Source organism: Drosophila sulfurigaster, chromosome 3 (assembly GCF_023558435.1).
Source record: "Drosophila sulfurigaster albostrigata strain 15112-1811.04 chromosome 3, ASM2355843v2, whole genome shotgun sequence".
NCBI lineage: Eukaryota > Metazoa > Arthropoda > Insecta > Diptera > Drosophilidae > Drosophila > Drosophila sulfurigaster.
The window spans coordinates 37,719,569-37,734,677 of NC_084883.1; the positions used below are offsets into that span (position 1 = coordinate 37,719,569).

Consider the following 15,109-nt stretch of genomic DNA (forward strand, 5'->3'; position numbering starts at 1 on the left):
CACATGGTTAGGCAAGCGCGCGCGCATTCTCTCATTGGAGTTGAGTGCTTTGTGGGGTTGGTTTAAGCCTTAATCGGTTACTGTTTGGCCAGTCGCTAGCCAATTCGCTGGCGAATTCTTAACCACCTTTGTTGCTTTTTTTGCGGTATGTTCGTTGCTCGACTTCCCGTTCATGTCGCAGCTCTAATACGTTTTTTGCGCACCCTCGACTAGCCTTTGCCTTTGTGGCGCACAGACAGTGGACAGAGGAAGACAGCCAGCGACCATGAATGCTCTCATATATCATAATCAAAGTGTGCGATTAGCTTCCGTTTCGCCTGAGCAGGCGAGTTATCTGCCGATCCATTTTGCTAGCTACATATTTGTAGCAGATATGTGTGTATTTTTTTGGTTGTTTTTTACAACTTTTACCAAGTCACACATACGCCCCGTATTACAAAACAAAATCACTCATCAATTAAAAGTGGACGAAAAAGTTGTTGAGCTTAGCGGACTCTGCATTGGTAGTCAATTATTTATTGAACTTTTACTACTGTTTGAAAACAGAAACTCGCCGAAGCGCTCAATTGTGCGACGCTCATCGACAGCTAGAGCTCGAGCTCAAAACTACACACGCACAAACTCACACACAAACACACACGCACACATTCAAGCACGTGAACAGACCCCAATGCTCGCTCGATGGCAACCACAGTCACAAGCAGCAGAAACAGCAAAAAAGCAACAACAAGAGCCTCGATCTCAGCGAGGGCGACAACGACAGCGGCAAAGCAACAACGGCAAACGACAAAGGCAAAGCCGAAGAAAAAGCAAACAGCAACAACACTGTGGGCAAAGGCAAAGGCAACGCAGAGCCAGCCAGCAAGCAAGCAGAGACCGAGCCTGAGACTGAGTCCGAGCTCGAGACTGTTTCGCTGTCTCAGTCTCAGTCGGCGTCAGCCAACAGCGTGAGTGAGTGCGCGTCGAACGGGAACGTTTGCCGTTCGCTTTCGTTCGTTACGTTTTGCGTTGTGTTTTGTCTCGTCTCTCGTGTGTTTCGCTCGTCGTTGTGTGAGTGTCAAAGCGCCGACGGTTAAGCACAAATCAAATAAAGAAATTCGCCCAGGCGAATTACGCGTAATTCGCCCTTTTTTTGGCCCTCGTTTTTGCCGTCGCACAACTGCCAAAAATATCAACACAAATAAGTGGCATAAATAAAAATAAAATTCTATAATTAAAAATTGACATACATATATAATTGAAAATAAACACACACGTTGTTGACTCGTTCGATTCTTGTTGTGCGGGGCATGGCGACAACTGCGGCAAGTGCAGCCCCCACAAGGACCACAAGCAAGATAACAACGGTAGCCACATCCCAACTTGCCGCTCCATCATCTGCAACCGATTATACGCCCACAGCAGCAGCAGCAGCAGGAGCAGCAGCATCAGCAATGACATCGGCACAGGTGATGCCCACTGTTAGTTTGCCCCTCGGCATGCCAACGTTGCGTCTGCCGCCACATCTGCCACCGCTGCTGGGCGGCGGCATAGATTATGCGGCGAAAACTGCTGCACAGCCGACGGCAACTGGCGTTTCGCCCACACCCCCCACAGGTGAGTAAGAGAGGGAGAAGGAGGGAAAGACAGGGCAAAAATGACGCATTCTGCCGAAATTCTTTGAATTGACAAGGATACGACGACGAGAGACAATTTGGGCCGCCGCCAAAAAGCCAAGACCAAAAGGCAGTCTCAAGCTGAGCTGCTGATCGAGTCAAGTCGTAGTCTCAGTCGGAGTCCGAGGGGCAGCGCATAGGAAAAGCGCAATGATTTGGAAATTTCAACAACAGCAACCAACGACAACAACTTTGGCTGAGTTGCAGCGCTGGCAACGCTGGCAACTGCCAACTGTTTTGGTCTTTCGCACATCAGTGGCAATTTGTTTTGCACAAGTATGGGTTGTCAAATAAAATTAGTTCACGTCGTCCCAGGCCAAAGCAACCATCGAGTTGGCCATGTCGAGATGCGACTCGATGCCACAGTCTAGGGGATGGGGGAGCAGAAGGGGGGGCGAAGTAGAGGAGAACAGCACAACACAGACTAAAGCTTTGACTTGTCTCTAAAAGGTGTTGGAAGTTGCACAATAAATAAATAATTATAAAAAAGTGGTAAGGGGGCCAAAACCAACACACACAGTGAGTGAAAGAGAGAGCAAGAGAGGGCATAAGAGGAGAGGGGAGGGAGGGGAGCATACATGGAAGTTTAAGCACTGGGCAGAAACCATACTTAAGGGTCTCGGGTTTCGTGGTGCGTGTACGTGTTGTATATATTCGCATTATTCTTAGAAAGCCGACCGTATAAAAGGTGTCCACAATGATTTTCAAGTGCTCCTCTTGCTCTCTTGGCCACATTGCCGTCGCCTCGATTGAGCCATTGCCGTGCCATAACTTAACTGTAGTCGTTTCATATGTATGTATTATGCCCCTTATGTGGATCAACAGCCAAATTTGGTGCAGTCCGGAAATCAGCTATTCACGCCCTTGACGTTGACGTTGGCGTCGACGTTTCAAGTAATGCAAGTCACATTAGAAATACGCGAGGATATCACTTAAAATTAGCCACAGTCGAGTGTGCACGATAGCCAAATACCTGCTGTTGTTATGCCACATATCAAATTCATTTGATAGTCTTAATTAATATTCGAAATTTGGCTGTGGTAAGATCTTGAGCTATTGCAAACGCTTAGGCGTATGGCTATTTAGCTAGTGGTTCTTTATAGGATCTGAAACACATATGTAGTGGGTATTGCATTACAAAGGTACCCTGTAAAATGTAGTGTAGATCTATTGTAATAAACACTTTTTATACAATACTGTGATTAAATAAAATAGGAAAGCTTATAAAGAGCTACTTTCTATATTGCACTTAAGAGATTTAATATTGAAATTCATCTTATTCTTCAACAAGCTTTCTATAAATAAAATTCTAAGATTATTATTTCGAAACATTTATTTTTAATCTATTCAATTTGACTCTTGAATGCGTTTTTAATTTTATAGACATCTAAGTCTAGTTTGATACTTAATAGATACAAGACTCTGTTCCTTAAATTATAGTCCAAGTAAAAAAAAAATAACAATCGTTCATGCCCCAACAAATGAACAGAACAAATATTATATTTTTTGAGTTAGGTATGCAAAAATATTATAAATTTCTAGCTAAGAAGGTGTTGCCTTTTTAATATACGTCTTTTATAGAATATATTTATACCGCTCCAGATTAAAGAAACATTTGAAATAGCAAATAGCCGCCCCTTTTGTAGCCGAAGTATGTTAGTTAGATTAAGTGCAGTTTCTGTTTAGGAAGCATGATGAGCAAATTACGTCGGTTAAGCCAACTTAATTGCCTAGTCGTGCATACCCAAAATGGAGTGAAAATCACAAGATTACGCATTGAAAACCAGAAGCCCCTAGACAACGTCTAAATGGGCTGCGCGCGACAAACAAGATCAGCGAGCACGCGGTTTGCTGCTGCGGGTTCGGTTCGATTCAGCTCGAGCGGGAGCCAAAGAAGACAGAGGAAGAGCGTTGCAAAAAAAAAAATAAATAAATAAAATAAAAAGCGTTCAAGTTTAATTTATATGCAGTGCTGCTGGCAAGGCTGGCAGCAAGGGGCACAAAAACTCACCGGTAGCAATAAATCAAACTATCAATTGAATTCCGAGGCGATCATCACTTGTGCCAGACATTCGCATTGGACGGCGATCTGGATCTGGATCTCGCGCTCTCTCTCTCTCTCTTGACTGTGGTTGGAGCTGTGGCGGCGTCGCTTCTTGTTATAAGTCGCACGGTGACGTGCGAGTGCGTCGACGGCAAGCAGACAGTGTGGCGGACTCTTGTGGCGGCCTCAACAGCTGCCTCTTCTTCATCGGCCACTCTCAAGAAGACTGCGCCAAGTCGTGCGATTTTAAGCCGATTTTGCAATTGACTGAGGTTCGTCGTGAGCGCAGCCGGAGCTGTCGCATTGCCCGGCCAGAGAGGTAGTAAATCATCGCTGGACTACCGAGTACCGACCGATTCCACGACTCTCTGCAACATTCTGTGGCAAGCAGCGCGGTTGACATCCGTGGCATAAGCGCAGCCAGCGAACTACTCCGATGTGAACGTCAATTGTGTGTGGAGCGCGCGGCATAAATCAGGCATAACCATAACCATAACCACGACCACAACAGCGACTTCAACTGCCACTGCAACTGCAACAATTGGTGCAACATGCGGCTGCAACAAATTGTCGACTACCGCGCGAAGCGGCAGCTACCGCAACGCTTTTAATTAGCGCGAAAGCAAAGGGTCGCGATGAGGTCAAGTGCATACCAAAGCATCCCGCTGATCAGGATGATGAACAGAGAATCAGGAAGGCAACGAAACGAAGGGAGAGCAAGTTTGGGAGGCATCAAAGAAGTGAGAGGGCGGCAGGAAGACAATAAAAGAGTTAAAGACGGTCAGAGAGGGAGGGAAAATGTAAGAGGAAGTCTTAGGAAGCGAGGGAAGCAGCTGAAGATTCTCAGGAAGTAAGGGAGGAGGACAGCTAAAGAGTGACAAGGAGTCAGGGCAACTGGCTAAGGAGTGACAAGGAGTTAGTGAGGTTGCTAAAGAGTGACAGGGAGTCAGGGAGGCAACGCAAGATTCAGCGACCAAAAAAGAGGTGTTAAAATGTGTGCAGTTCTCGCGATCAGATAAAATGTCAAAATGAACATAAAAGCTTCTACATCTGAGGAATTGGTAATCGCTGCCACAACAAACAATCCGAGAGTCCAGTTGCACCATGGTTCGAGAGGCCGATGTGCGCGATCTCGTCGAGATCCCAGCAACAAATTGCCTTGCGAGACATCAGGAATTTCATAAATTCCAGCTCAAATTAGCAGTTGGCACTCGGCACTTGGCTTGGGCACAACTGATTCACGACGACGACAACTTCCACGATTGCGGACAACTGCGACTACCGTCTTCGACGGTAATGGACCACACCACGACCACGACCACTTGACACGCCATTATGACCATAAACGTTGACACTTCCGCCAGCAGCTTGTTGTTGTTGTTGTTCCCGTCGTCGTCACTTGGCTTCAATGTCTTCGTCTCTGATCAGCGTCTGTTGTCGATCAAAAACAGACCGAAATTTGTCCAATCATCAACTGCTTCCCCCTCTACCGAACTCAACTCTCTGACCTTAGCTACCTTCGGGGAGCTACAAATTTCTTGGTGTTTGCGTGCCATGCGTGGAATGCTGGCAGCAGCTTCGTTTAAATTCCAATTGACATTTAATGATTCTCTCCCCATCTCTGTCACACAATAACACCTCTCTTTGCCTCTTCTTTATGCGCAGCTCTTACGCACAGTCACTGCTCGCCCAACTCGTTGGCTCCAGGCACACCACCCGCTCCCACGTTGGGCCTCTTTGGCGGTGGTGGTCCCGGGGCAGGCAGCGGTAATGGACCTCCGGGATCGGCTGCTGCAACCAATCTGAGCGCCCTGGCCTCGCAGCATCGGCTGCTGGAACTGTCACGCTTTGGACTGCGAGGATACGATCTGGCGCAGCATATGCTCTCCCAACAAGGCGCGGTCTCCAAGCTGCTGGGTAAGTGCGAGTCTTTGATTTGAAACCGCGCTTAGGCTGATTGGACAGCGAAAAGGGCAAATTGACTAGGCGTGAATAGAAAAGGTACTGCACTTGAAGGCGAAGGGAAAGAAGCGTTTAAAAGTAAAATAACATGAATGCGGCAAGCTATAGAAATCAACATAAAAGGCATTACACTATGGTTACTCTTCCATCGACAACAGGACACTTGGAATAGCGCAAGGAATAAGGGACTTAAATGAGTTTTATGTGCGAATCGAATTAGCGAACAAAAGTGTTAACAAGTTACAGACTTGTCTAAGCAAAACTAGGGGTTAGTGAAGGGAGAGATATAGTGAGGTGCTAAGTGAAAGGTAATTTAAGGGTTGTCGACTATATAATGCCGTTGATAAGGGAACTTAAACGGAAAGAATAACACAAGAAAACCACGCTGGATAATGTATTCACTAGATTAAGTGAGTAGATTAGTGAATGTAGATAATATAATCGTCTAGAATTTTTTTATAGAGAGGGCTCTTTAAATGGCATATGAATAAAAATTATAGTATGTGTTAAACTCTATATACATTTTATTGCGATGTAAGTTTAGCCTGAAGAGCTACGTATTACATTTGCCTAGGAGGACTACGTTTCAAGGAAAGAATTGATTGAACCTTGGAGCTCACATTACAAATTATTTGTGTTCTAAGAGCTTTCCGGTGAATTAAATGAAGTGATCACTCTGTTGCCTCCAGGTTTTAAAAAAAAAGACCAGAGTAGAAGGATAGGTTAAAGGTATGTGGAAGGATACGTTCAATAAACTACTATAATGAAATTTTCTAATGCAAATAGTTATGGAAGTAGGTAAGTTATATAAAGCGTTAGATAAGAGCTTTGCGGCTTGCTTTACTCATTGGCTAGCAATGTTAGCTCAGCCTGACCAATGTAATCAGCGCTTGCGACATCTTTTTGCATAACGCGGAACCACAAAACACGCGCTCCAAATGCAATTGCCATGTGTCCCGCCAAATTAGGGGCTCAAGCGTCCGTAATCGATTTGAACTGCAACTGCAACTGTAAGTCCGCGTTTGAATGCGAGGCCAAGGTTACGTATACACGACAAATCGATTGCACCTTACCATGCCCAAAGTGACACCTGGCCAAACTCCATGCACAAATGTAATTCCAGCGTGTGCAATTGAGGCTGCTCTCAATACCTGAACACCTGTTGCCATCCAAGACAAATCTTTTCGCTCCAAATTGCAATTCTGCGCACTCGCCGAGGCGTAGTAACAAACAAATTTCTAAGGGGAGAGAAAAATAGAGGAGAAAATAGCAAAGTAAGTTATGGAATGTTTAGGGGAGCAACTTAAGAAGGTAGTCAGAAAAGTGCGAAACGAAGCGATAAGATAAGAAACGAAAAAATAGAGAGACAGAAGGAAGAAACAGAGAAGTGACCGAAAAAAGGGTATAAAATACCTTAAAATGATTCCATTAAAGACTTGAAAAGATAACTCTGAAGAATGCTAATTCAAAGTTTATTCCAAATGCAAATACATTATATATTTATAACCCATCATTTAAATAAACGAAATTGAAACGTTATTTTATGATTATAACTTATATTGTTGTTGATCTTTCAATTCAGAAAGAAATTATCTAACCAAGTGTCACCATTAGGCATCAATTCAGTTCTTTGATCTTGAATAAATTTGCTTTATTGTGAATTTCCATTTATCTTTTATATATTTGCTTCTACTCTATAATGCGTAATATATATACTTCTTCGCAATCTATGAATTAAATAATTTAAATTATATTCGATAGTTATTCATACAGAATTTTAAATTTAATTTACAACATGGTATATTAGATACCATCCATGTTCGAGTAGCATTTTAATTTATAATCCGAATACACAACTTTAAATTTTTCTGTTAGCTATACACTCAATTTTTAGGCCTGTAAGATTAACGGTCAATGCAGTAAAGAAAACTATATAATTTGAAAAAATCTCAGTTTCAGTCAGACAAAAGCAAATAGTTTATAAGCTTAAGTTCCACATACCCTATAAATCATTACTTAATTCTTATCTTTCTGTTAAAAGCTACTATAGAAATATTAAAAACAATTGAATTTGAAAATTGCGCATACCTTGATCTGTCTAACTAGTTGATTTACTGAGTGCAGTTGATTGTTGAGCACAGCTCAATTCGGTCACCGACACAACAACAGTAACAACAGCAATAACAACAAGAACAACATCCATTCATTGGGTTATCTTTGAATCATACTCACAAATTGTTCTGATCTGTGCGCAGCCATTACGACGGCAATTCATTCACTCTCAACGTAGGCTTGCCTTTAGGCCAAGTGGGGAGCAGTTTGACGCTGGTTAATTTAAACTGTGTAAATGTACAAATAATTTCCGTTTTGCGCAAAATTCAATTTACATAAGTTCGCACAAACAGAGAGAGATACTTATACCTGTACCTGTGCAATTAAAGCGACAATTGCAAATACTGACCTGTAAGGTATACACTGAGAGAAACATTGAATTGAGATGACTAAGAAGGTATCGATTAAAATCAATTAAATGAAATACATACATCAAATACATTAAATTTGAACTCTAGATTTTAAGTATTCATATATTAGATCATAGATCAAATCAATGAAGTATACGCAATATAACACATACGTATTTATAAGTTGTATATTACATAAAAATATTTACAAACCCAGTTTAAGAATTCTAAAAGCAAATAAAATAGTGGATCATAAACTTAATTCATGCAAATCAGAATATTAAATATAGTTAATTAAATTTGATATGCTAGAAATTAATGCGTTAGCATACCAACCATTATTCAACCTAAAAATACCATAGTAAAGAGTCGCTAGTCAATAATTTAATTTAATATTAAAATGATTGATTTTCTATATGCAAAACTTGTATAATTAATCGACTAGAGAAGATCGACTGCAATGAAATATATGTCTAGGAGTTCGTCTGAAATATATTTGTTTACATCGCAGGTTGAAACTAACAATGATCTGAGTGTAAGATACGATATGGGTCGATAGTTATGCCGCCAAGTGTGCCCCCAGCTCGATGCCTAATTCACAAGATAAACAGCATACGCCTGTCAGTTGCTTCCGACAAATTATCATTCAAGCTGGGCTGAGGCTGAGTCTGGAGCTTAGAGCTGACATTGTATGTGGAGAGTTGACGTTGTTGTATTTGTTTTGTGGCATTTTGAAATATTCAAATTAACCCGCCATAGAATAGTGAAACGCGAGTTCAATTGTTTAGCTCAGCAGTCAGACAGTCAGTCAGTCAGTCATTCATTCATTCAGTTAGTTAGACAGGTAGCCAGCGGGCTTTTGACCTGTTGAAAACGCCCACACGGCCCCAACTCAACACAACTCAACCGGGAGCTGCGATTGATAATGCGAAAATTATGCAAACTCACAGTAGGGGCCAGGGGAGAGGTCAGAGGTCGCACCTATGAATGAAAATGTTTGTTTTTGGGAATTACGATAAATCAATTTGATTCGATTTCTATTTTGCAGGCACACTGCGTCCACCGGGTTTAATTGGTGGCTCCAAACCGAAGGTGGCCACGCCAACAGTTGTCTCCAAGATCGAGCAATACAAACGCGAGAATCCGACGATATTCGCGTGGGAAATACGCGAGAGACTGATTACTGAAGGTGAGTAAAACTCTTTTATTTTATTTGGTTTAAATGAGAACAATGAGTACAATGAAAGGGAAGTGCAGATTGCTTGGCAGATTAGGGTTAATGTCTGCCAACTTTGCAGCGGGGTCAACTAATTAAATTGAACTGATGACAAAAGCCCCCCAAAAGCGAAATTGCAGCAGCCATTGACAGAACGTCAGCAATCAATGGTTCGTCGAGTGCGTTGCCTCTGGGCGGGCACAGAGCGCCAGCTCCATCTTCAACTTAAACTCCAAGTCCATCTACAATTCCATCTCCAGCTTCGTCTCTCCAGCTGGCTGACAGCAAGGAGTCCGATTAGCTGGCTGCATCTGCGTCTTGTTGTTGATGTGTTTATGGTGCCCGCAGCTTTGGTAATACGAATTAGCCAAGTACGAGACTGTGCCGCAGTTCTGGCCAACTTTGTGCCTCATTTAATGTTGTAAGTTTTTCTCTCTCTCGCTCGCTCGCTCGTGTCTTGTATTGTTTCTCGTTGCGATCGCAAGATTTATCGATTGGCTAATTTATGAACATCCGCTGCAGGCTTAGTCCAATTGATATGTAAATGTGCTCACATTTGTGTCACTCACAGCGAGGGATGCCCTCTCCATACTCCCTGACTCTCCTGACTTATTCTTCTGACTCCCTGACTCTCCTGACTTTCCCTGACTGCCAGACTTTCGGGGGGCCTTTTGCTTACCTGGCGCTGAGCGATGAATCGTCCGATTGCCATCGCTCACATGAGCTGCGCGGACACACAACAAGAGCTAGCTCGCAGACTCCAAACTGACTAACTGCCTGACTGACTGCGACTACCAGTCGAACTGCGTCTCGAAGACAGATCTAAATCGCAACTCGGCTGCTCATTACAGTCAATCTAATTTGTGTCAGTCGCACTGCATCCGGTTAACCTCGTTCTCCTGCTCTTCTTCTCCCCGCAGGTGTCTGCACGAATGCCACGGCTCCTTCGGTGAGCAGCATCAATCGCATATTGAGAAATCGCGCTGCTGAGCGAGCGGCAGCAGAGTTTGCCCGAGCTGCAACCTATGGTTATGCATTGCATCCCACGCATCCGCATCCACACACACATCCTTACACGAGCTTTCCCACCTGGCCAGCAACTTTACCGGGTCATCATCCGCTCTGGAGTGCGGTGCCTTTGCCTGGCAGTGGCGCTTTACCTGGGAGCAGCTATAGCAACTCTGATGGCAGCTCCAATCCGACTACAAACAATCACAGCTCAAGTGCCAGCTTATCGCTGCCAGCGCTCTCTCCAGGATCGGGCAGCAGGGACAGTCAATCACCGGATGTGGATGCCAATCGCATGATTGGTAAGTCGAGGAATAATTCCCAAAATAAATTTTAAGGCTTATCAACTGAATAACGCTTGCAGATATTGAGGGCGAGGACAGCGACTCGGAGGACAGTGATCAGCCGAAGTTTCGTCGCAATCGCACAACGTTCAGTCCCGAGCAGCTGGACGAACTGGAGAAGGAGTTCGAGAAGTCGCATTATCCCTGCGTGAGCACAAGGGAGAAGCTAGCGTCGCGCACTACGCTGAGCGAAGCGAGAGTTCAGGTGAGTTCAGAAGTTTTACACCGGACTGTGCTTTTGCTTTTATGCCTACTAACCAGTTAGACTAAGACCTCGATTAGGACTGATCGACTACTTCGACTTGGACTCGTGGTCGCCCTTACTCGTTTTTTGTTAAACTAACAAATTATCTCTCCGTCGATTGATCAATTAGGTTTGGTTTTCCAACAGACGTGCGAAATGGCGTCGCCATCAACGGGTCAATCTTCTGAAGCAACGCGATTCGGCCTCAATCTCGGGTTCCACCTCCCCGACGCCACCCGCCGCTGCAGTGAGGGAGGAGCTCAGCCCATCGACAGTCAGCTACCCCTATGCACCCCAAGCCGTCGGCTACGAGGCAGCAGGGAGCAACAGCAGCATCCGGAGAAGCCCTACGGACCGCGACCCCGAAGCGGGGATAGCAATAGCTCCGGCTCCGGTTCCGGCGTCAGCTCCACCACCGCTGCCGCCTGCCTCACACACAGCATCAGTTCCATTATTAATGGGCGGTGAGCATAGCGCCTTTCATGCCGCTGTTGGATCGGCAGCAGTTCCCGGCTCTGCCTCCTCCGCCGCCGCCTTTGCTCTCAATTTTGCGCGTCAATACATCTGGCGTCACATGGCGCCCCCAACGAATGTGGAACGTGCTCAGTCCGAGCACGAGGAGGATGAGATCAATGTGGATGCTGAGACGGAAACCGAATCGGAGGCTAACTAACATTAACGAAGAACGACGACCTGAAGAAGAAGGCAGTGCAATCAAGATCGAGCATCCGCATCCTCAAGAAGCTGAGCTGTCTGTTCCAATTTTCCTAAAGCAATTTTTAGTGCAATTTACAAACGTAATTTATTCATTTTCTTTATAAAATAAAAATAAACAAATAAAATGATTACATAATAGAAAATTACAATTTTATGAGTACAAATAAAGGTTGAATCGATAAAGTTAGAAGGAATTAATGAAGATAGAGAAAGGGAAGCGTTTTGTTGAAGATTTATTGGGTTGTTTTTTACAATTATATCAATAAATATAAACCTTTGGATTTAGACATCTAATAAACAAAGAATGGATGTTAAAGAAACCGTGTGCATAACTGATCATTTATTTATTTCAACTAAATAAATTATTTTCTTTGTTTAGAGTAATTTTAAAATACACTTAAATAAATAAATAATACATTTATCATATTTAAATAAACTCTTAAGTATTCATTTTTATGTTTTTGATTCATTTTAATATATAACTAAATAGTATTTTAATCAAAATGAAATAAAATACTTATGTAGGATATGTTTGACATTTTGATGAGTACAAGAATGATTCAAAGCAGAAAGAAGAGAAAAAGAGAGAGAGAGAGAGAGAGAGCGAGAGAAGCGTGTGTAGAACAAAGATTGAGAAATTCTCACGGGTTTTGTATAATTGGTCGGGAATTCAAGAGTTGACACCCATTGACAGAGCGAGAGGGGGCGCAACAAGGGGACAGAGGAGACAGAGAGGCGACTGAGGATGCTCGACGCGCATTCGAAAATAACTCAAGTGGACAAATCTGACAATTTTGTGGCTACCAAGCGAGGCAAACACACACACACACATACACACAAGCTCAAACACATAGAGAGAAAGACAGAGCTGAAGTGCCTGCGACTGGAATTGGGACTTCGAGCCCGAAAAAAACAGTGTTCGACGAGCCTGACTTCGACTTCTACTTGGAGTCCAACTTCGAGTCGATCTCTGGGCTGGATGATTAATGTGGCTTTAATTACATGCGCTGAGGAGTCGTCGTCGTCAATGTGTATGCTCGGATGGATCACTATAATTATATAGATGGCCGAATTAAATTTTAATTTAACGCCTGTCAAATCAGAAAACCACTTGTATAATCGTTCGCTTAGGCCACAGCTCTCTGACACTCTCAGTATCCACACAATACGCTGCGTACACATTGTACTCATCATCATCCACAACGGCAGCCGAAAGCACAGTTATTCATTACACTCGAACGGCGTAATCGATGGGTAAAGAGCGTAATATGTTCGTGGCATTGTAGGTAACATTCAATTGGAAGCAACTTGATATATAGCAAGTAAAGTTATTCAACTGTGTTAATATTCATAAATCTGATATGGCTATAATAATTAATTAATTTATTGTTGAATGAAATAACAGAATATTCGTTGATCACATTCCTCTACTGCACATTTTATGTATTATAAATCTTTTCTTATTGAAAGACTAACCTATTAGAACAAATTTGGTACAGCTGCCTCATTATTTAAAGTTATTTTTACTTCAGTTTTCTTATTTAATAAAATATTTATTTCAATTGGAAAAAACTAATATAAAGCTACAATACAAAGTCACACGCTCGTATTAAATTTCAATAACGAGTAATCAAATGTCGAGCACACACTCAAGAGCAGCTTTCTCATTTGTTTCATTTACTGTCCGACTGCTCGAAAGAATTGAAAACTGAAACATGAATTGAATGGTATTGAAGTGAATTGAATTGAAAGAATCAATGCGTAGAGTGCGCCACAGCGGCTATTATTGATTGTAATGAGCCACCGAAGGCGTCAACTTCATCATCAGCGCATCATCGGCAGCACAATCATGCCAGACAGTGTACATCACATGCCATGTTGTAGTAGTAGGAGAAGGAGTAGCAAATGGAGATGGAGTTGGAGTTGGAGTTAGAGTTGAAGTGGACCCCATGGGCTTGGCTCAGGTCAGAGTGAAAACAATTGAAACCATGAAATTTACATACCTGCGTGCGGGTTTCTTTTTTGATGAGTCGCTGAATAGAGCAACATCAACAGCAGCAGCACCAGCAGCACCAGCAGCAGCAGCCACTGCTGGAAAGTATCAACGGGGAGTGGAGAATGTGAAGACATGGCGCTTTGCCCCTTCCCCCTTCCCTTTGTGAGCTGACTTAGGAATGCCTTGCAGCTCGTTCCACATCCTTGTGGCTCTTAATTGCCAAAGGCGTTAGTATTAAGTGGTTTTCGTGCTTATTATAAATATCTCTTAATTTTTGCCAGCTTCAGCAGACGGCACCCTTCGCCGGCCAGAATCTTGAAATGGCAATCACCGACTCGACTACAGTTCCACTCGCAGTTCCAGTCTCTCTGCCTCATCTGCTGTTTCGACTTCAGTCTCTTCTCAGTGTCCCAACAAGCGCAAGACAAGTGGAGCTGCTGTCGTCGGCTTTGTTGTCATTATGTTGTGTTATTTGGCACGATTTGTTGAACCAGAAGGAGCAACAGTTGTCCCCTGGCAGCAGCAGCAGCAGCAGCAGGGATTGAGCTGCAGACTCCAGACTGCAACTGTGACTGCGACTGTAACTGCGACTGAGGTTGTGCGCGGTTGCATGATGCTGCCGAACGATTGAAAATCGATCAGCAAACGATCGGCGACTGGCAAAAGGCAAAGAAAACAGTTTCTACACCAAGAGAAAAGTTATATACCTGAAATTCAGACTAAGATACTTTAAATATCCAGCACAGATTTGTGATGAATGCTATAAACTTAAATTTCTGATTAAGATGTTGAAAAGATTATAATAAATGTATTAATATAGAATTTGGAGTTTTTCTTATAGATCAATTTTTACTTCGAATTGTTTGTATGAATCAAAATAAATAAATGTATTTAACATTTATTCTAATTATTTGAGCTTAATTCTATATCAAGATACATTAATCCCAATCTATATTAAAAAGATTCAAGCTAATAAAATTGTACTCCGAATTAGGGATTTTTAAATAGAACAATATATACAATAAATTCTACAAAATTTAATTTAAAACATATTATTTTCTCTATGTGTAACAACAATAGTTGTGGCAGTAGCTCGAGTAGCTGCAACTGCAACTGTAAGTGTAAAGTGGCATCCTTGACTTGCGAGTGGAGCATTTGAAGCTGCCGCTGCGAGGTGGATGGAAACTGGGAAGCTGGGAACTGGGAGCCAAGTTGGCGTCGCTCAGCGCATATAATTGTCGCATGCAACATCGGCGTTGCCACGTTGCCACAAACACGGCATCGTTGCGTCGCTGCGACGCGTCGTCTGGATGAAACAAGGAACAGGTACAGGGACATGAAAGGTAACGCATTGGCGACGAGAATAAGTAATTCACTTAACGCTTTAATATCGCTGATAAATGCGAAGCGATGCCACAGCAAAGCACAGCACAACACAGCCACAGCCACAGAGTCGATCTG

The 15,109-nt window shown here is 43.1% G+C and overlaps 1 protein-coding gene across 2 annotated transcripts; it reads left to right on the forward strand.

The window, feature by feature from the left end:
* Positions 1-836: 836 nt before the first annotated feature.
* Positions 837-11,745, forward strand: LOC133842625 (paired box protein Pax-3-B). 2 transcript variants are annotated; one of them, XM_062275808.1, is made up of 6 exons: positions 837-1,596; positions 5,365-5,616; positions 9,172-9,312; positions 10,260-10,649; positions 10,712-10,896; positions 11,083-11,545. In XM_062275808.1, the coding sequence occupies exons 1-6, from the start codon at positions 1,290-1,292 to the stop codon at positions 11,401-11,403; spliced, it is 1,596 nt and encodes a 531-aa protein (XP_062131792.1). In that variant the 5' UTR covers positions 837-1,289; the 3' UTR covers positions 11,404-11,545. The 2 variants fall into 2 exon arrangements, with proteins under 2 accessions (XP_062131792.1, XP_062131791.1); XM_062275807.1 differs by having other exon boundaries at positions 839-1,596; positions 11,066-11,745.
* The last annotated feature ends 3,364 nt before the right edge of the window (positions 11,746-15,109 follow it).

Bases quoted from the DNA above. Each gene is read 5' to 3' on its own strand.
- LOC133842625 (XM_062275807.1), top strand. From the start codon at position 1,290: ATGGCGACAACTGCGGCAAGTGCAGCCCCCACAAGGACCACAAGCAAG. The intron at 5,617-9,171 runs GTAAGTGCGAGT...TCTATTTTGCAG, and splicing joins CGCGGTCTCCAAGCTGCTGG to GCACACTGCGTCCACCGGGT. The intron at 10,650-10,711 runs GTAAGTCGAGGA...TAACGCTTGCAG, and splicing joins GGATGCCAATCGCATGATTG to ATATTGAGGGCGAGGACAGC.